Source organism: Sinohyriopsis cumingii, unplaced genomic scaffold (assembly GCF_028554795.1).
Source record: "Sinohyriopsis cumingii isolate HCF-2022 unplaced genomic scaffold, ASM2855479v2 utg001542l, whole genome shotgun sequence".
Lineage (NCBI taxonomy): Eukaryota > Metazoa > Mollusca > Bivalvia > Unionida > Unionidae > Sinohyriopsis > Sinohyriopsis cumingii.
Genome location: NW_028316015.1, coordinates 806,000 through 828,873, shown reverse-complemented (window position 1 = coordinate 828,873; position 22,874 = coordinate 806,000). Strand labels below are relative to the sequence as shown.

The 22,874-nt window shown below is 35.9% G+C and overlaps 1 protein-coding gene across 2 annotated transcripts in view; it reads left to right on the top strand.

Annotated features, from left to right (window-relative positions):
* Window positions 1-21,722, top strand: part of LOC149771969 (NAD-dependent protein deacetylase sirtuin-1-like) — a 57,150-nt gene extending 35,428 nt beyond the window's left edge. The window contains exons 5-11 of one of the 2 annotated variants that reach the window (XM_089948010.1): window positions 1,912-2,064; window positions 7,180-7,327; window positions 9,096-9,175; window positions 10,918-11,104; window positions 15,635-16,495; window positions 18,413-18,622; window positions 21,097-21,722. In XM_089948010.1, coding sequence (XP_089804136.1) covers window positions 1,912-2,064; window positions 7,180-7,327; window positions 9,096-9,175; window positions 10,918-11,104; window positions 15,635-16,495; window positions 18,413-18,622; window positions 21,097-21,380 — 1,923 coding nt within the window. In that variant the 3' untranslated portion in view covers window positions 21,381-21,722. Of the gene's footprint in view, window positions 1-1,911; window positions 2,065-7,179; window positions 7,328-9,095; window positions 9,176-10,917; window positions 11,105-15,634; window positions 16,508-18,412; window positions 18,623-21,096 lie in introns of both variants that reach the window. The other variant, XM_089948009.1, reaches the window with a different exon arrangement.
* Window positions 21,723-22,874: the final 1,152 nt, after the last annotated feature.

Genomic DNA, 22,874 nt, shown 5'->3' with positions numbered 1-22,874 from the left:
TATTGGTTTATGTAAAAAAAAAAAAAACAACAGAAGGATTAGCCATTCAATTAATTGTATCTGTTCTATTCGCGTCTTCAGAAGTCGGTCAGTTGTAGGTATAGTTCGGTAGCATGATTGACTGTATCACAGCATACAGTACTCAGCCCAGATGTCAGCATAAGCAGATTATGATGTAACAATGCACTGTAAAGATGGGGTTGTCAATATGAACTAAGGATTGTTTGTGTAACAGATTGATTCCAATGCATTGCTTAGTCAAGTTTGTGGCTTCCTTTCGTTCTCCCTTGTAATTTATCCAGTCCAAATCCATGATTATATGTACAAATTAAATAACCAGAAAGTCTTTCGGCAAAAAAATTGCCAGATGGGATATTTTTATCGCCAATAAGGAAAAAAAATCGCAATTTGCGACATTGGCGAAGACCAGGACGATCCCTGGGTAAAGGTTATGGTAAAAATAGGAGTCCCAATATCAAAAGTTGCAGTCTCTTCTTTCTTACAGAATCAACACAGACACGAGAGAGAGAGAGAGAGAGTGAGAGATGAAAAAAATTGTCCGTGTACAAGATCGTTCTTTTATTCAGGGCGGTTTTTATTTGTAGCTTTTGCAAAGAGAAAAAAGATGGTATTTTGAGTTACCTGACGATTATGATAATCCTCATGTATTACGAGCCTACTGTATTCCATTATCAATAAACACCTCTAAATCAACAATTCATTCTTGTTTTAATTACGATGTACATTGTCACAACAACCACATGGCTATGCAGTGTTATTTACACGGTAATTAAACATGCTTAGCGCTTTGGCTATAATTGAAACCAGATTGAGGGCAAGAATCGACAGAATAGGTCAAATCAGCGAGGCTGCCAGTAGGGAAATGAGGCTTGTTTTAGGGAATTGAAAATCTGTCAACATTTTATTGAAGTCATTGTCCATACATTATTTGTTATAAGGACAAGAGATCATACCCATTACTTTGTATTCGAACTCGCCGATAAAGATAATAGTGGGGTATATCATTGAATAGATTAGTAATAAAATGTTAATTATATCCAAGTCCAAACAGAACAAACACTTAAAAAATAGTATATGTATATATATATATATATATATATATATATATATATATATATATATATATGTATATACGAGTCAATTTAACGGAGTCCATGACTTTCAAACTTACGATAGAAAATGACAAGTTTGTATAAGTTACGTTCATAACTACAGGTAATAAAATGAACTACAACATGGATGTGCTTTCAATTATAATAAAACAAGCATGGACTGTTTATTCAGCTGTGTCAATTGATAACACAATATAGCAGTTCAGAAGTAAAATCACAAGCATGTTAGCATTGGTAATGCAATTTCACGATTGCCGGTAATATGGAATATCATACAATGATACCATCAATATTCATGCAACCGGAAGTTACTAGTATAAAATATAAAGCCAAGTTATTGACCTGGCCTCATCTTATACTCCGAATCGACTTATATATGGACGAATGATGGAAAATTTACAAAATTGGTAAATTCGACTTATACTCCGCATCGACTTATAGGCCGGAAAATACGGTATATTTTTTACTATTTATGTTTACAACTTTAGGTTTTAATTTGGATGTTTATTTTTCAAAAAATGCTTACGTTAACTAGTTAATATTTTAGCTTCCACTTAGATATAAGACCTTAAAACTTTTATTGGTTTAATCCTTATAAATTATTTTAACTAATTCATTTATTAAAAAAATATTGAAAAAATTTATATAATACTTTTGTATCAAGGTGCATCAGATTATCATTAGATCCAAAGTTGATGCATCATAATAAGCTAAAATGATTGGAACAAAATCATTTCTCTGTGTTTCCATTGTATTTGACATTCTTAATCCATTTTAGGTCTCAGTCTCCTGTGGAATCCCAGATTTCCGGTCCAGGAATGGAATTTATGCTCGTCTAGCAGTGGACTTTCCTGACTTGCCTGACCCACAGGCAATGTTTGATATCAGCTATTTTAGAAAAGATCCAAGACCCTTCTTTAAGTTTGCCAAGGTACAGTCACTTATCAGACCTTAATGTCAAAATGTTAGATAAGTGATTACTTAATGGAAGTGGGCAATGCAGAAAAATCATCTGCTGAGGATGACACATGAAAAGAGAATGACATCAACTAATAAAAGTACCAAAAGTGGTGATGCAGAACATCACTGTTGTTGTGAAAAAGTTTCCTCTGTGTACTTCCTCTGTTACCCAAGATTCTTCTACCTCAGGAGGTAGTAGTGGTAGGCCAGCCAAAGAAAATATCTGGCAATATTTTCACAATTTGCCTTGAATATTTACATGAAAAAATTATTTTTCTCAGCTTCTTGGCACTTACTGGGTTGAATATTTTATTCTTAATTAGCACAACTACCTGTACTGTGATAACGAAGGTTAACCTACATGAAAGTAATTTTCCATTTGACTCAATGGAAAATTACTGAGGATCAGTGATGCCAGTTACTTAAGGTGTTGTAAAGGTGATTCTGATATGTGTTCTCCATTGATTAAGCACCATTTTTTGAAAGCAAAAAGAAACTAATGCACAAAGTGGCATTTCCAGAGTTTATGTCAGTGACAAAGGGTTTTCACTGATGTAAGTCTGAACTAAATCTCTAGTGAACATTGACTGAGATATTCAAGAAAGCAAGGAGCCCCAGTTTTGATTAATTTTATTAAGATGTTGACCTGACAAATGCATGTTGGGTACGGATTCATGAAAAACAACACAAAGTTTCAGAAGTTTATTGTTATTTTTATAATGTTATTATATGAAAAGTTTGAGTTAAACATTACAGTGAGATGACAGAGATATTTTTGATACATAAATGCTGTTATTAATATGATGTTGTCATTGTTTTTGTTCCCTATACCCCTGCCACCTTTATTTTTTAATCAGATGCAGTTTTTTTCTTTCATATAAAATTTTATATATATATATATATATATATATATATATATATATATATATATATATATATATATGCCACGAAATAAAGGTCACAACAAGAGAAAAAAATAAAAAATATGACTTGTAGATTTTTTTCTAGGTATAACTTTGAACCACTGAAGACATTTTGATGAATTTTTGACCAAAAATATATGATGACAAAATAGTGTGTGATTTTGATTTTCAACATAGCTTTAAAAAAAAAATCAGTCATATCGCTACGATGTCTGCAGTATAGCAGTTTATAGTGATGTCTAGCACTGGGGCATCATGCTGCAGACATGTAGCGTGATGTCCCACCCAGTCATATTATCCTGACACCAGGCCGACCAGTCCTAACACTAACCTCTTAATGCTGAGCGCTAAGCAAGGCAGCTGTTAGTACAATTTTTTAAAGTCTTTGGTATGACTCGGCCAGAGGTTCAAACCCACAACCTCTCACATCCGAGGCAGATGCTCTAACCACTAGGCCACCAGAGCGGTCGATGACAAAATAGAATGTCATGTTCAAAAGCCACAAGGGGCCCTTAGTGGCCAAGTGGTCTAAAATGCTCACCATTACTGATCAATGCCATCTCACCTCTGTCTGCATGGGTTCGAGTCTTGGATTCGGCCAATGTGGATATGTGAGAAAGCATGCCATTAGCTTCTCATGGGTGGGTCTTTCTTTCCAGGTTTTTCAGGGGTTCTTCCTCCACCATTAATACTGGCTGCCGTGTATAGCCTATCTTGTGCTGAAAAATGATGTTAAACCCCACAACAACAACAACAACAACAACAACCATAGCCACACACCCCGCTTCGCTTCAGTGTCAGGGCTATAGGAAGTGAAAATATAATTGTGAATTGCATCTTTGTCCTGAGTATAACTTTTGAACCAGGAGACATTCTGATGTGATTTCAGTCAAGCATATATCACAACTGTATGTTTAAAAGTTGAATCCATGTCCAGAACATAATTTTTGAAGCAATAAGACAATTAAAACTTTTCCTAATATATATCATGATTGACAGTGTTTGGCATGCTGTAACCATGCCTCCTGCCTCCAGTCAAAGCAATGGAATATATAATTCTGCAACTGGTACATTTGACATGATTGTAACTTTTGAAGTACTAAAGATATTTTAATGAAACTTTAGCAAATTGGTCTATATTATGAATAGGCAATGATTTGCATACAAATATCAACCACCCATGCACATTTCTCAAGGTCATGACCATTTAAAATAAAACTCTACAACCTCTATGTATTTGGGTATAAACTTTAAACCAATGAAGATATTTAAATGAAATGTTAACCTTTGATATATCTTGACTTGAGAGTGTTTCAGATATTCACAGTCATAGAATATCTGAGGTATATTTTAATGAAACTTGAACTGATTATATGTATTGACAGTGTATCAGATAATATATATATGCACTCAACCCAAATGCAAAGGTCTTATCAATGGAAAATGTAACTTACTTGTACATTTGTCAAGAACATAACTTGACCTCTGTCTTAAAATCAAGGTCATATAAAGGGCAAATATAAATTGGTAACCTATATCTAAGTATTTATATAACTTTTGAACCAAATGAAGATGTTTCATTGAAATTTTAGCCTTTTATATATCTTGAGAACATCTCGTGTATTTGGTCATACCTTCTAGCCGCAGGGCAAGGTTACGACAAGGGATAATGTTCATGTCCTGTTTCCATATTTAGGCTGTCATCTTTAATCTTGGCAGATATTAAATGAAACTTTTACCATGTCCCTATCCCGTGATTCATTAAGTCTACCTGTATGACTCCCACCTGTATATAAAGACCATCTGGACACAAAGACCACTAATGAAACCCCAAGTGTTTGTTATATGCATGTTTGACTAATTTTTATATATATTTTTTGTTTACTGAATGATACTTTATTTTAATGCCTCATCATAAATGTGGCTGTGGTGTTATTAGTTATATGGTGTTTATAGCAGTGTGGATGGGGATATCCAACCTGTTGGAGTCCATTTCATCTTGAGATGAAGGGTGAGATAGAATCAAACATAACTGGAATATTCTGTACATTCTACTAAACACCACATAATGGTCTTATTCTCACTTTTTAGAATATTCATGACATAAAGTACAAATAGTATCGGTATTTAACATCATTTTTGCATCAGCACTGCCAGGTTCAGGATTTCAGTTTTAAATTTTTTACAAGAGCCCAATATCGCTAATGAGACACATTTTCAAGTAGTTTCTTTTCAGATATAATTTAGGGTTGGAATATTATTGAATGTGCATACATGAAGTAATGAGTGTGATCCAAAAACAAGTTCCCCACCACTTGTTTCTGATTGTGATGGACACTGCCAAGAGAAATTTTAGTATTTAGCTGCAGGTAGTGGTTGGATTATCTGAGACAGTTCAGATTTTTGGATGCTTGTGAGCGCTGACCTCAAACCTGTGAGCTGGTATTTGTGTTTAGACCAAACATCTTATACCTCTTCCATCAATCTATAGCCACAGATCTTTTAAAACACTCCCAGTTAAATAACAGTCCTTCTCAAAATTGACCAACTATGAGTCAGTGAAAGTTAAACATGGTTAACTCTAGTCAGGCTTTAACCATGCAGTTATTTTCCTCTATGACCTGGTATGTCAGAAATAAATGTTGCCAATGTGATTATGATTGATGAATTAGCTTGAAACCCACCAAAATCCAATCATGACTTGTCAAAATGTGGTTGTGATTTTATTTTCCATATTACCTGTTTCTGCCTCTGATGCAGAAAGTCATGGGTTCGAGCCCCAGTCAAGTCATACCAAAGATTTATCAAAATTGTACTAGCAGCTGCCTTGCAAGGCACTCAGCATTAAGAAGTTAGTGTTAGGACTGATCAACCTGGTGTCAGGACAATGTGACTGGGTAGGACATCATGCTAGATGTCTGCAGCATGATGCCTCAGTGCTAGACATCACTATAAACTGTCACACTGCAGGCATCATAACGATTTGACAGCAGAATTGTTAAAGCCATGTTAAAAAGCCAAATCACCCACCCACACACCTTAGTATCTGTCTGATTCCATCATGGTGTTCTACAACAGTGTTTATTGAATGATCTTCCTGGATGATTAGGATTTGCCAATAAAATTGAGAATTTTTTATAAATGGGAATAAAACATGTTACCGTTATCTATCCCAACATTTCATTAAGTTTTACATTTAGGTCAGTTTGTCAGGTTCTTTGGTGGGCTATGTTTTTTCCAAGAACATGTTTCTATTTTGCCAATTGAAGTTAAACTTGTTTGACAGGTAAGAACTGGTGCATTGTATGTATATTTATCATATATATCGAAGAAAATGTATGTGGGCAACACATCGACACTGTAATAACAATAATAAATATATATGGGAAATACATTGACACTTTAATAACAATAATAAATATATATTGATACTGCAATAAGAAAATTAGTCTTGTTTGATGTGTGTGTGTGATTTTGATTTGTAACATAGCTTGAACAATTTTTCAGTTGTATTGCTACGACCTCTGCAGTGTGGCAGTTTATATTGATGTCTAGCACTGGGGCATCATGCCATAGACATGTAGCATTATGTCCCGACCTAGTCGCATTATTCTGACACCAGGCTGAGCTCTGCTGAGTGCCAAGCAAGGCAGCTGCTAGTACCATTTTTTTTATAAGTCATTAGTATGACTCAGCTGGGGTTTGAACCCATGACCTTCCGCATCCGAGACAGATGTTCTAACCACTCAGCCACCAGGGCGGTCTCTTATTTGATGTATATTGATCGGCAATACATTGATGCTGCAATAATGATAATAAAGCCTTGTTTGATGTTTTTTACCATTTTACTTGACAGAAAGACTTTGAAGGTTGAATTGTGCCTTGCCAAAAGGCACCTTCATTTGCTGATTTTGACTGATCCATGATTGGCATAAACCTCACATTCTTATGACCATGAACCCAATGTCTTGACCACTAAGCTACCACAAGTAACAATAACCTGTGTAAAATGAGTGTTTTTGATCATCTTTGTTAAAAGCACACACACACCCCTCCCAGTATTTTTAAGTAATTCAGTTTGCAGTACAATTTCATATGGAGTAAAATTATTAATTGAATTTATGTTACACATTTTTGACTAAAGATTTTTTTTGATCTTACAGGAGATATACCCAGGTCAGTTTGAACCCTCAAAGTGCCACAAGTTTATCAAGCTGTTAGAGAGCCACAACAAGTTGCTGAGGAACTACACACAGAACATAGACACCCTGGAACAAGTGGCAGGAATTAGGAATATCATCCAGTGCCATGGTAAACTGTCATGCATGGGGTTGAATGTTGATACATTGTTGATTAAAGGAAGACATCCCCATAGATTGAAACAATACTGTTCTTCATTTAATTCTACAGTTTTCTCAAAACAAGATCACTTGAGACAGTTTTTTTATAGCTATTCTGGTCATAGACCAGAAGAGCATAGAGGACGGTCAGTTTTCCAGTGTTCATCATCCATCCATCAGTTAGCACAAGTTTGTTATTGCTTCTCTTCATCTATGTGGAGGATTGCCATGAAACTTTACCTGTACATTCATCCCATTGTCTATTTGGTCCTCCATGAAAATGTTGCCGCTTTGACTCCCAGTGTTGTTGCCACAAGGGCCTTCTTGTAGATCTTGATGCTGCTCTTTCCGAATGGATGGTCATATTAACTTTTGGATTTTACTAAACAACTTATTATGATAACTGGTTGGTCCTAACTCCAAATGGTTCTGTTGAGATATCCTATATGGCTACCAGAGTGGCCATCTTGAAAATCTTATTTTCCGTACTCCTGAATTAATGGCCATATCAGCATGGGGTTTACACTTAGTTAATGATTTCGCTTTTGTCCATTTTGCTCCATAGCTGTTAGTTTTAGCCACAAGTCTTTCATTTAATACCATTGGAAAATATTTAAATAAGAAATCTATCAAACTTTTCCTCTCATCCAAAACAAAAGTAGGACCATTGCTTTCAATGAACTTGATGACCTGCAGAGCACATGGCTCTCTTGTCCACACAGCACTGTCTCACATGGCTCTCTTGTCCACACAGCACTGTCTTCATCATCCAATTCTGTCTTGATTTCTGACAGACTGGACAAAGATGATATTTTGATGTCACTGCTAACATTTCTTATATCAATAATATCACTCTTGTCCTTTGAAAAACCTTAAAATTATGATTCCAAGTTGTTAAGAAAGTCATTGTTACCACTGTTGACATAATCATGTATTAACTATCACGTGTTACAAAATTCCAGAAAATCCCATATTTACTAGCCATTTTTAGTATATGATGTCTTTCACAGCAAAAACCATCATTTATAAACTCAGTTTTGATTCATTGAATCCCGATTGTTGACAAATTAGATCATTTGTGACATGATTATACAGAGCAGATTTATCCATCACTGAGGTCTAAAGCTCATAACAGGCAAGTGGATATATCGCCCATGGCATATATCAGTGCTTTTTTAAAAGCAGATTTATCAATCACTGCAGAGGCAAGGCACATACTCAGTAAGATCAGTGGACAGAGGTCTATGATGAATCCATGTCACATGACATGAGCCTTGAACTGTCCTCATTATTATGTGTCTCACTCGCTCCAGATGTTGCCACATATAATCTTTAATCTGAATTTGGAAGAAGAAAAAAATTTATATGGACTAAATGGGTACCATATAAATAATTGTATTACCCAAATAATTATGAATGGGCAAGTACCTGGTATCAGTAAACACCTTTAGTCATTTCACACAAAAATAATGAGAGTTTCTGATAAGAAAAAAGAATTTGATGATATTTACTAGAATGACAATTCCATTATTGTCCTACAAGGTCGGCGAGGACATTTTGGAAAACAATATCAGAAGGATAATTTTGTTAATCTTTTTTTAATTAACTGTGCTAATTATATGCAGGTTTGGCCATTTAATCAATGAACAATTAATCAAAATAGTCTTACCTTTCTCATTGAACTTTGTAAGTTGGATTTGCCGTCACTATACTGAAATGCTTCTATTGAATGTTTTCAGGTTCATTTGCTACAGCAGTGTGCATGACTTGTGGCTATAAAGTAGATGCAGAGGCAATTAGAGAAGACATTGTCAATCAGGTATGTATTCACGAATCTTAAGTATAACAAATTGTTTAAACAGAAGAATTATAGAATCGGTACGACATTAGCCATTTCTTTCTACATTACAATCATCACTAGGTTTGTTAAGGTTTCATTTGAAGTTTTTACGTTCAACACGCAAGTCCAGGCCATCTTTGTTTAAAAAGCAAAGAGATAAAAATAAAGTATTATGAACCATAGCTTGACCATATATTATAGTAACATATGCACATGGTACTACTGGTTTACAAGGTAAAGTTTCAGTACATGCAGGAGGATGTAACTGTTTGGTTGACATGTAGCAGAAATTGTCTGACCTGTATTAAGGCAAAAGTTTTTTTTTAATCAGAATTCAGTCAAGATTCTTTTTGATGATATGCCACCAGATGCATGTCTTGACCTGCTAGAAATATTTGGTTTATATAACAAATATTGACCCTATATGTTAGCAGTTTTATATTTTTTACTTTTATCTTTTATTCTGCATTCCCGTTAAAGAACTTTCACCTCTTTAACTTTTATCTTGTAGGACTACATGTCTGCAGTTATTCTTTTTATCTTTAAAACATTTTTTGAATTTGAAATTGGTACTATTAAATGAAGATTGCGCTGACATGCCATTAGGCCCTATATATTGGCACTGTTAAATCAAGAGTGCACTGATATGTCGTTAGGCCCTATGCATTGGCACTTTTAAATCAAGATTGCACTGACATGTCGCTAGACCCTATACATTGGCACTGTTAAATCAAGATTGCACTGACATGTCATTAGGCCCTATACATTGGCACTATTAAATCAAGATTGCACTGACTTGTCATTAGGTCCTATAAATTGGCACTGTTAAATGAAGATTGCACTGACATGTCAATAGGTCCTATACATTGCCACTATTAAATGAAGATTGCACTTGTCATTAGGCTCTATACATTGGCAGTTAAATCGAGATTGCACCACTGACATTTCATTAGGCCCTATACATTGGCAGTTAAATCGAGATTGCACCACTGACATGTCATTAGGCACTATACATTGACACTATTAAATCAAGATTGCACTTGTCCTTAGGCCCTATGCATTGTCACTGTTAAATCAAGATTGCACTGACATGTCATTAGGTCCAATACATTGGCACTATTAAATGAAGATTGCACTGATGTCATTAGGCCCTATACATTGGCATTATTAAATGAAGATTGCACTGCCATGTCATTAGGCCCTATACATTGGCACTATTAAATGAAGATTGTACTGATGTCAATAGGCCCTATACATTGGCACTCTTAAATCAAGACATGTCATTAGGCCCTATTCGTTGGCACTATTAAATCAAGATTGCACTGACATGTCATTAGGCCCTATACATGCATAAGTTATGAAATGCTGAAGTCTTAAAGTAAGTCATGACCCAGATCCAGCAATCAGTGATAATGATCATAATAAAGCAAACTTAAGAAAGCTTTCTTGAATTCAATGTTAAGTTCTGTATTCAACATTATGCCCACACTGTTTGCTTGCTTGTTCATTTGTGCTGTGTGCAGAAAAATGATATTTACAAAATATGAAGAGTGATATGTTCCAGGAATGTGATGATGTTCAAAGCTAGCAGTAAATGTATGTTTTGATCAGAAAGAGAGTTGTAGTCATAATACTGCATTTGTGTATATTAAAACCGTCATGGTATTTACATAAGGTCACTTCAAGCACTCACAAAATGACCACAAGAATTTATCTTTCAGGTTATCCCAAAATGTCCAAAGTGTCCACCAGATTCCCAGATGCCAGTCATCAAACCAGACATAGTTTTCTTTGGTGAGAGTCTTCCAGAACAATTTCATCGTCAAATGGCACAGGATAAAAATGTGTGTGATCTACTGATTGTCATTGGGTCATCTCTTAAAGTCAGGCCTGTTGCACTCATTCCAAGTAAGTATACTTTACTCATAATTTTATCATTTTTACTTAGAACTGAAAAGGATATCTGGTCCTCTAAAAGCAAACATTTATCCATCAAATGCATTACCTGATAATATTAACATTAAGGAAGTAACATCTACTTCTAAATCTGATCCTTCTTAAAAGACAAATAAATGTCTTGAGGTCTATATGTTGAATAGACAAAGGGAATTATCTCAGTTGAATTACCTCCCATTTGAGCTCTTGGAACCATGGCACGCAGTTCAATAAATGCTCTTTTGGAATTGCATATGTCTAATACAAGAAGCTCTGTCATGAAGGTTGTCAACAAGTGAACTGGAGGAAATGGGAGGCTGATTTTTACCCAATTTTGGCATCCCACTGGGCATAAAGTCTCCACCTCAGCCTGTGCATGGCTTTAATGACATTGATATCTGGTGTAATGAAGTACAATCTGACTTCGCTGGCCAGCTAGGCCTTCAAGCCATATACCATATGCTTTTTGCCATCATAGCTGCTGACCAACCAGTCCAGCTGTCCGTCCAGTCATTGTATAGGTTTGGAGGGTATGACTCCTCTCATCAGTTAACACATTCAATGGTGATAATGGGCTTTATCGAGCTGATCACTATTGCAGACCAGCCAACTGGCCAGACTGACCAGATACAATACACCAACACAGTTTGATGAATCGGCCTCACAATTCATGCCACCCATCTAGACATTCAACCCTGCCTGACCATCCTGGACCATTATCCTCCAGTTGGAACATAATGATGATACAACATCCATCATCATTGTTATGCAGCATGTTACATCCTTGGGAGGATGGCATGCATGAGAAGGACAAATTCCCTCTCGATAAGTTAGATGAAATGGACTTCCCTGGATATTCTTATCTGACTATGGAACATACTGAATTCAACTTTAAGATGGCAGTTGAAGAAATATATAAAATTTTGCCTGTCTCTGAATGCCTAATTCCTCAGGCAGTTACTACCACTTACAAAGTTGAATCTTCTGTAGTCTTTGATGATGAGGATGAACATCAGTCTTTCTGAATTTTGCCACAATCAGAGTGTTGTGTTGACAGTGTGGTCATAAAGAAGTCTTGCCTCATGATGGCATATGCCCATACTGTTTCCAGCAAACTTGATCTCATAAGAAGATCATAAGATCTCTAATCCACAACAACCTGTTTATGGCCAAGCGAATTATAGGCTGCCATCTGCCCCAAGCATTCTTGTGCAGGCCAGGAGGGGTAAACGAACATCAGGTTACTTGTCCCCACCCACCCCAGTCCTGCCTCCTGGCAAACCTTCTCTGAGTGCCAGACTCTTGTTTCAGTCTTGGCTCAACCTTTTTTTTTTTTCAAAGTGATAGGTGATTCAAGTTGTTTCAGATGGGCTCAGAGTCTTACTCATCCAGTTTCCTTTCATTATCCCTCCATGATGGAGATCCCAAATGATCTCACGAAGGTAGACATGTTATGGAAGGAAACAGAGCATTTGCTTGAGAATAGGCAGTGGAGTTAATCTGAAAATGGACTCATCTGGTTTTTACTTCAAACTTGATCTGATCATGAAAGTCAGTGGAAAAATTGATACTAGTGATAAACTGGCTTGGTTAGTTTAAAATGGGATAGCATGATGTATACGTGATCAGTCTCACTCTGTCAGTGAATGCTTCCATACTCCTATTCACATGGTATCTCACAAGTTGCTTTGCTTCAGCTATGATAAGGCTGTGTACCAGATTTGACAGGCTGCAAAAAAATGTCTTACCTACTTGTCCAGGTGTCCACGACAGTTGGTTTCTCAAAATTCACTTGTCGCACCTTACTTTTCACTTGTCCAAAATACACTGGTTGAATTTCCAACATGTGTCAGTTAGGAATATTGTTTACAAAAAATTCAAGCCAGGAATAACAATCAACCCAATGCACTGAATTTTTTTGTCTTTTAGTCATGTTATATTTGACATATTTTGCTGCCACAGATTCTGGCTCATGTCTCTTGGGAAAAATATTTATCTCATACTCAGTTGCAGTCTTATGCTTTCTCCCTCCACTTTCACATGAATTTTCTTCTCTGAATCTTTCTTATTATTATCCTTGCGAAAATAATTTAGCAAACCTCATTTTATCCAGAGTTAATATCGGGTTGATTGACAACTACTTCTAAAGTGATCATGACATACATTTTGCCATTTAAATACAGAGATAGCTCATTAATTAGCATAATTGTTTTGCTTCAGACAGTATCATGTGGAAGTTAATCCTCTGTATAGTCAATAAAAAATGACAGAATTGTTAATGTCATTTAATGTCAGTTCCTTTCTTTAATTACACCAACTTTCTGGATTTAAATCAGTCTCTATTTGTGAGGATCTGGTTTGAGTAAACAATGTACAGCAAAGCCATTTAAAACACTGGGAATTAATCATATGGGCTATGGTTTGATTGGCATATCTTGATTTGTCGATAATTTGTGGTTAAGTAAAAAATGCAGTCAGGCAGTCATATAATGTTTGCCATGGATCAGTTATGAGTGACCACAGGTAGGTGTAATACAGGATGTAAATGTATACATGGAAAGGGATAGAATCAAGCATTCAGTACACTCTGAGGACAGTAATGTCCAGATAAGGTAGATAAAGTGATTAAAGCACAACTATACAGACTTGCCTGGCCTTTTACATTTGGAAAAAAATCACATGTCCCAGACTAGCAACTTGGAAAAGTTTGCTTGCCCAACTAAAGAAATGAATAGCCTGGGTTGATGGGCTATGGGTTTTGATCAGCCCTAGTTCAGGATATAAACAACCTTCTCTCCCTCCTTTTTAGTTTTGGGTGGATAGTCGGTGAGAAGTAGGGACATGTACCTTTTCAGCATTATTCTAGGTATTGAGTTTCTACCCATCTCAACCTGGTTCATTTTCCAGCTTGGATTGAATGTGGCCCTATGCATTCGTCCCACATCTCCTTCAATTGTAATACCAAAGCTTATCTTGAAGACAAAGGACAAGGCTTGCAAAATAGTTCTGATGGGACAGATCCTGGATCAACAGTCTAATTGATGTCATGACAGACATACGCAGAAAAATGTATAAACCCTATGCTGTTCGAGCAGCTGAGGTTGTCAGCATTCCATCTGTTTCTGGAGAAACTCCTTCATACCTTGATCTTTTCCTGGATACCTTGTATAAAAAAAGTTGTTTTGGACTTAACCATGGAAAGGATTTATACAGCTGGTAGGCTCACCACTTTGAAGGCCTTTGAGGTGAAGTGGCATGTTTTCATGAACTGTTGTCAGGTTAATGACATCATATTACTCCTTGCCTCCATCCCCCTGCTTCTTTTTTTTTTCTTCCTGTTTGAGGACAAAAGTTTACTTCTATCAAGGGATACGTTCAATGATATTAAACATGTACATCATGTAAGAAATGAAACAAGGTCTTTTTCTACTTGTTTTCCGATTTCAATCTATCTGGGCCCTACTCACACACCTTCCCCAAATGGAACCTCTCCCAGGTTTTGATGTTGCTCAATTCATCTAGTTTGAGCCCATCGTTTACCTTGCTTGAGGATGCTGTCATACAAAACTTGCCTCCTGAGAGCTCAAGTTTTGGCATGCAAGGTGAGTGAGCCACCTGTTTTGTCCATGGATTCAAACTAGATGCAGTTTCATTACAATGGCCCAGTTGTACTAATGACTCAACCTGATTTTATCTCTAAGAACAGATTACCATCTAAATAAAAAAGTAACTATTTGCCTACTCTTCTCAATGAAAATTGCGAAGCTGCAGGACCCAGTTTGCTCTCAGATGCTACCTGAGGCACACAGAGCATATGCAGTGCCCATTAGAGGCTCTTCCTTCTGATTAAGAGAAAAGCAAGAAATAACCTTACAAGTGTTGTCCTTAACTGAAGTGGGTTATTTAGTCAGCACAGTCACAGGATCAGGCATGACACATAAAGGTGTGTGAAGTAATTTCCATTACCCTGGCCTTCAAACAATCTTTTGAGTTATCATACTTTGCAAAGTGATGTAGGTAGGCATTGGATTCTCATTTATTTCCTAACTGGGACATGGGGAGGTAATTGGTAAGAGTTACTTTCCTTTATCTGCATATGTGAGAGGGAGAGAGAAGGAGATGTAATGTTTTTTAATCTTTAAGGGAGAGCTTGATTATGAGGTAGCAGAGGTTATTTTCCAAATGTTAGTGTGACTGAATAAGTATTCTTGGAGAAACATAATCTGCATAAAATAATTCCTATCTAGAACAATTGATAACTGTCCAGACCATGCTGGGTCGACTACCTTATTGTATCCTTGGGAAAGGCACTGAGCTCCGATTTCCTCAGCATGATATAGCCGATAATGCATTGAAAGTGCCGCTCAAATACAACCAACCAACAACCAATACTTAAATATCTGCAATGTCTGAGCTCATTATAGTCTTTGCTGTACATATTCTCTTAAATGAATTTGTGAACTTTACCATCTTTATTGAACATATTTTGATCATATTTTTCAGACTCCCTCCCAGCTAATATTCCACAGATTCTTATCAACAAAGAGCCTTTGAGACACCTGAACTTTGATGTAGAGCTTCTAGGCGACTGTGATGAAATTGTTTCTGAACTGTGCAAACAGATGGGTCCTGAGTGGGAATCTTTAGTGGACCGATCATGCTGCCAGCATGAAATTACAAGGGCTGGCATGACTACACCACCTTGTCCACAGAATATCCAACGGGGCTCTGAAACTGCCACTAAGAGGGCAGAAAACCATTTGTCTCTTTCTGAACAAAATAGTTCATTAAATGAGGGAGGCAAAAACATTGAGAGTACTAATTTGCATGTTTCCATGGAAATGGAATACAACATACAGACCTCATGTCAGACATGTTGTGATAACAAGGAGCATATATATGGTACCTATAAAGTATCACACAACAATGAATTGTCCCATATAGCATCATGTAGGTGCTCTGTAACTCATGATACCACAGATACGACTTGGGAGATAACTGCATCAGATTCACAAAACACAGTCAAATGTATTCATCTAGCTTCAGTATCGTCATCACAAGCTAATCGAGATAAACTAGTATTGGATGTTGCCCACAAATCAAGTTCAGATATCAGTCATGGTGAAAATAATCTACCAGAATCCAAAGATGAAAATTATGGTGAAAAACATGAACTTGATGCAAATGATGACAAGCATTTGGAAAATAGTGAACTAAATTTAAAATATGTAGGTAGGGAAAGATGTCATTGTGATTTAGAGATTCCAGATGAAAGGGATGATAACCAATCAAACCAGAAAGATCAAGATGGCCTGGAGTTAACGAAGGAAATGTGGCTTAGCCAGCGTAGAAAAAGCATTGCTAGTAGGCTACAAGGTTGTATCTTCTTCTCTCTCCCCCCCTCTCTGTCTCTCTTATAATTGGTGATCATAAGGGGTTTGGGATTTAAATTAAGCCTTCCCTTTTGGAATTAAAATAATATCCTTGTATTAATTCAAATACACCAGTCGTTTGTCAAATTATAACCCCATAAAAAATATATGTTGATTCTGACACAGTTTCTTATACATGTACCCAGAGATTTCAGGTTACTTAAAAGCCTTTTTAAGTAGTCTTTTCCTTTTTCCCCAGACACTTGGTACCAGTGTCAACACACTTTTTCCTCAGACACTATGTACCAGTATCAACACACTTTTTCCTCATACACTGTGTACCAGTATCAACACTTTTTCCTCAGACACTGTGTACCAGTATCCACACTTTTTCCTCAGACACTATTTACCAGTATCAACACTTTTTCCTCAGACACTATGTACCAGTATCAATATGGATGCGGGAGGTCTTGGGTTTCGATCCCTGACTGAGTCATACCAAAGACTTATAAAAATGGTACTAACAGCTGTGTCGCTAGGTGCTCAACATTAAGAGGTTAGTGTTAGGACTGGTTGGCCTGGTGTCAGGATAATGTGTCTGGGTGGGGCATTATGCTACATGTCTGTGGCATGATGGACATCACTATAAACTGCCACACTACAGACATCATAGCGATATGACTGAAAAATGGTTGAAGCCACATTAAAAATCCAAATCACACACACACACACCCAGTTTCAACACACTTTCCTCAGACACTGTCTACCAGTATCAAGACACTTTTTCCTCAGACACTGTGTACCAGTATCAGCACACTTTTTCCTCAGACACTATGTACCAGTATCAACACTTTTTCCTCAGATACTGTGTACCAGTGTCAACACTCCTTTTCCTCAGACACTATATACCAGTATCAACACACATTTTCCTCAGACACTGTGTACCAGTATCAACACACTTTTTCCTCAGACACTGTGTACCAGTATCAGCACACCTTTTCCTCAGACACTATGTACCAGTTTCAGCACACTTTCCTCAGACACTTGGTACCCAAATCAACACACATTTTCCTCAGACAGTGTGTACCTGTATCAACACACTTTTTCCTCAGACACTATGTACCAGTATCAACACTTTTTCCTCAGACACTATGTACCAGTATCAACACACTTTTTCCTTAGACACTATATACCAGTATTAACACACATTTTCCTCAGACACTATGTACCACTGTCAACACACTTTTTCCTCAGACACTTGGTACAGTATCAACACACTTTTTTCCTCAGACACTTGGTACCAGTATCAACAAACTTTTTCCTCAGACTTTATGTACCACTATCAACACGCTTTTTTCTCAGACACTTGGTACCAGTAACAACACACTTTTACCTCAGACACTGTGTACCAGGATCAATATGCTTTTTCCTCAAACACTATGTACCAATATCAACACACTAAAAATGAGAGATTTAAGTTATTTTCTTTTTTAAAAGTTGAAGGGGGTCTGGGGCCATGTATCATTTCTTTTATCATCTAGAACCCACTTTGGTTATGAGACTACAATGAGGAGTTGGTCAATCTACATCACTTCTAGTCAGGTTGCTATTTAATCTGTTAACCAAATTCTACAGGTATGACATGCAAGATCGTCAGATTTAAATGTCAGTATTTCCTTAACCACATGGACAATAAAGTGTCAGTAGGAAAGATTTCCAAAATAGAAAGAAATTTTTTAAATTACTACCCCTATAGGACATTCTCTATATCTTTCCCATACTTGTCCTCATTTTATCTTCCTTATGCAGCCATTCGCCATGTGCGTCTAAAATTGTTCCTCTTCTCAGTTTTGGTTAGCTATAGTTTCTCATAGTCGTGACAAATAACCTTTTACTGTTTCTACCACAGCTGACCAGTACCTTTTCCTGCCACCAAATCGGTATGTTTTTCATGGAGCTGAGGTTTACTCCGACTCAGAGGATGGTGATGATGACGATGATGATAATGACCAGTCCTCATCAAACTCCTCCTTCTCACCTTGTCCTCACCAGGAGGGAAATGAAGCTGCAGAGCCAAAAGCATCATCATTTGTCAGTGGTGATGTCCAGCATGTAAACAGTAAGTTGAATATTATTTGCCATAAAAATAATGGTTGGATTGCTCCCATACTATTAAAGAAAATATGAAAATTATGGGAGATTGTCCATTCTTGTTGTGTCTGTATGAGTGCATGTGTAATGGTTCCCAATTTCAATACCTCACTGGATAGTGACTTTAGACTGTGAGGCATAAGTTATGATGGTCTTTAGTTATTTACAATTGTCTTAGAAATTCACACCATCATGGAGAAGGTGAGAAAAGGGAACTGATGCAAGCATGGATATTATGCATCTATACTGTTAATTCTAATTTAAAATGGAATACAGTTATGTTGCATTTATTATCTATTGCACATCAGTCAAAATACTCAGTGGTCTATGGCATTACAAATCTATGTACCCAACACCCAGGATAATAGCCAATTCAGATCAGGCAGGCTCAAGTTTGCCATTACCATAGGTAAGTCCCAAAAATTGGGAGAAGGGTCATGCTGAGTTTGTTTTGTCTTACATTCTCCAAGCATCATGCTCAGCGGTCTCATTTATCAGGACCGCTATTTGCATTTATATGTAGTGTATTCTTTCATTATTTCAATGCCAACAGTTTCTTTCATCTGTCAGTTCTTTATTTCACACAGTACAGAGTCTGTCATTTCCATCTTTTAATCATATCAGGATGTCATGTTTATTTTCATGTCAGGATATCATGTTTGTTTCACATATTGATCTTGATGTTCATTATATTAAGTAAGATTGGTTCTTTGGTGTCTCCATTATCACATAATCACAACATCAATTAGATATTTTTGTTGATGTTGAGGATCTTATATGACAAAAGATCCCATTGTTCCTTTTCACACAGTACCTAGTAGGAACTCTCTCCTTTCAACTGTAAATAAATTGACCCCATCTGGTGTTTCAAAATAGTTAATCCTTTACCTCATGCAAGCGCCTTTGGACGCCTCTGCTCCATTTGCATGGAAGCGCCTTTTGACGTCTGCTGTAAACATCGGCCATTTTCTATGGGTTTTCATAGTGCCACCTTCGGGGAAAACCCCCTATTAGATACATCATTCATTGCTGTGAATGACCATTACATCAGATCACGTGGTCCCTGTTTATGCTCTGGTAGAAACCTGCTATTTAAAATAACTGGGTCATATTCTCCACTCTCCAAAATGGAGGTCGCAGATTTCGTTCAGTACTTTTCATGATTATAATCACAACTATGAAAGCTTCAATAACTTAGGTAAAGGCTCTGATAATGATGTAGGTAGCAATTAGTTTTTATAAATTATCAAATTCAGATGACTTAGTGATGTAGACACAGACAAAGAACTTGTAAATTTCAAGTATGATAAATGGCAGTTACGGTTGGTCACGCGGCTTCACTGACTTGATGGTAAACAAGTTCTCTCAAGATTTTAAAGCACATACAAAATTCTTCCGTGAAAAGTAATTACACAGCTATAACGATCGGACTTTACTCTTAAATTTTTCCATACTTAATAGATGTGTACCAAAAATGTAAAATGGTTAAAATTGCTGTTAAACGTAACATACACTACACTGCTTAATAGTTAACAGGCAGGTCTATGTGTTTGGAGTCGAATAGGTAACAGGTGTTTTATTTATAGCGCACTGCACTGGGTGACTTAGCTACATGTGTATCGGAGGGTTATAAAGCCATACACTCTATGAGGTAAAGGGTTAACATCAGTAGCTTAAAATATGTATAAAAAATTTTGAATACCTTCTCTGAGATGTAACATTTTATTTTATGGTTGAATTCTGTACCATATATGTCTGTCCTTGCATATTTAACTATATGTGCATTCTAACCCTATTTTTTCTCATCCACATATCAACACATGTACTGTTTGCCTTATGTTTGTTTTTTTACAGTTTTAATTATCATCATGATTTTTAGGTACAAATGAAGATAAAAAGAAAATAAAAATTTTTTATTTGTAAAGTAAATGTAATAATTTCCAGAAAAATCCCCAATTTTTTCACCTTCTCTTTTCGTATTATGTTGGCATATTTTGGTGCAAGCTCAGATCTCCCAAAAGCAATTAGAATTTTCCAATAAACGTGCCCTTGGGTAAGCTGATTAATATGTACTGCAGCACTAGTGGTTACATCTGGCAGCATTGTCATCAACAGTTTCTTGAGTTTGGGTTAACATTTTTTATGCATTTTTGTGTCTTACACACTTGCTTTTTGTTCTGTTTAGACTGATAGTGTTATCATATAACAAACATTGACCAAAGAATATAGGAAGATGCATGTTTAATATACATTTCTAAAATAAATATCAGATTTTTGGAATGAGTAACTCATTGAGAAAGTGTGCATTGTTGCTGTACAAAGCATCATTCTGTGAATACCATGTACATTTTAAAGTTTGAAAATTGCATGTTAGTTTAGTATATTATGTGTTGGCAACAGAACCTTTTCTGTTCAAAATTTGTATTTCTGTTCATTCTTCAGACAGCAGAGAAAATGCCATATCCAGCACGTCCCGTTTCCCAGAACTTGAAGTTTCAAAGGGGGATAACTTACACAAGTGGGAGGAAGACCATCAACAGTATTCTCATGATTTCAATCAAAATGGCACAGGAGATTATCTGGACATACTGGAGAACAAGACTGACAAAACCTTTCTGTCCGATTTCAGTTCTGAAGATCTTATACAAACCTTCCAAGACATGCATTCCGAGAAAAAACATAACGGGATTCGTTCAATTTTTGACAGTCAGGAAGACTCATTTTGATAAATAACAAAACTTTCCACCAGTAGTTACCATCAGTTATCTTACTTTTTTATGTAACATTTTCATTAATCACTCACTCTCTCACTCTTTTGACGCATCATTATGGATTATTAGTTCCTAAATTTACAGGTTAAACTTGAAGAATCCTTGCACTGAAATTGAATTTGATTAGTTGAATATTCTCTTTACCTCAAGGTGTACTGTCTGTTGCTTCATTTAACTCAAGATTATGTTTTATTTATTTTGTCTAAATTGCAGACTTAAATAAGGTATCTAACAAACCACTTTCATGTTAATATTTCAATAGTATTAAATATAAGTTAAATAAAATTTTTAAAAAAATTGCTGTATTTTTCATGTTTCATACTTTGATAATGAAATATTATCAATGACATTGACATGGTTTCATTTGTCATTTGGGGCAAACTTTTTTGACAGTAATTCTTTCATTATAAGCCCAGGAGTCCAGCCACATAAATTACTTTAAATATTGGGACTGAGCTCATCATAATACATTTCTTTCCCCACTTCATAGTGTGCTACAGTTTGTTAAAGTGGTCTTGTCATGAAGCATGGACTAGTCATTACAGAAATATGAATAATTCCCTCATTTAGACATGAAACGTGGTATGGGAAAATTTGAATGTAGTCGAGGAAATATCAGGGTTCATATATATATATATATATATATATATATATATATATATATATATATATATATAATATATATATATATATAGAGAGAGAGACACACACACAGAGGGGAGAGAGAGAGGCACTGTAACCTCACTTTATAGCATGAATTCAGATATAACAATTGACTCCCAAAAATTTGTATATTTGTTCATTTGTAATATAAAAAAAACTCAAAGCATTGAAACTAATGTGTAAACATTATTATTGCAGAGAAGAGATTGTGCATGAAGTTGGTTATAACATGATCATAGTGAGGCTTACAAAAATTTACAAAAAATTCACCAATTTCTCAAATAAGTGTAAAGTTTTGTGCCAGAATAAACAAGAGTTTGATTTAATTATTTGGCAAGAGATGACATATTTTTGAAGAAAAATTTGTCTTAAGATTGCACTTGATATGATAAGTTTATATTTGTGAATATTCATTTCAAATGCGACAGTAGTTGATCACTCAGCTTAGTTTTTACAAAAAATTCAGCTCAGTAGACACTTATTAGCTGTGTTCTTAATTATTACTGAACTAAATAAAAGCCAATAAGTCTTTTCCATTTTTCTTCAGTCTGTTCTGTGTAAAAATTTTGCACAAAGGAAGGAAAAGATTCTCATCCAAATTTATAATCAATTAATTTCAGTAATTGCTAATTATCAGTGTTAATCTCACTACTAAAGGTGGTTCAAATTATAGGGCAGTGATTTATTTTTTATATTAAAAAAAGAGAAGGCTGCCAACATGGCTGATGATGTTCTCAATCACTAGGCAGTCAGTTGACTAGCAAATACTATTCTGCATTTCCTATA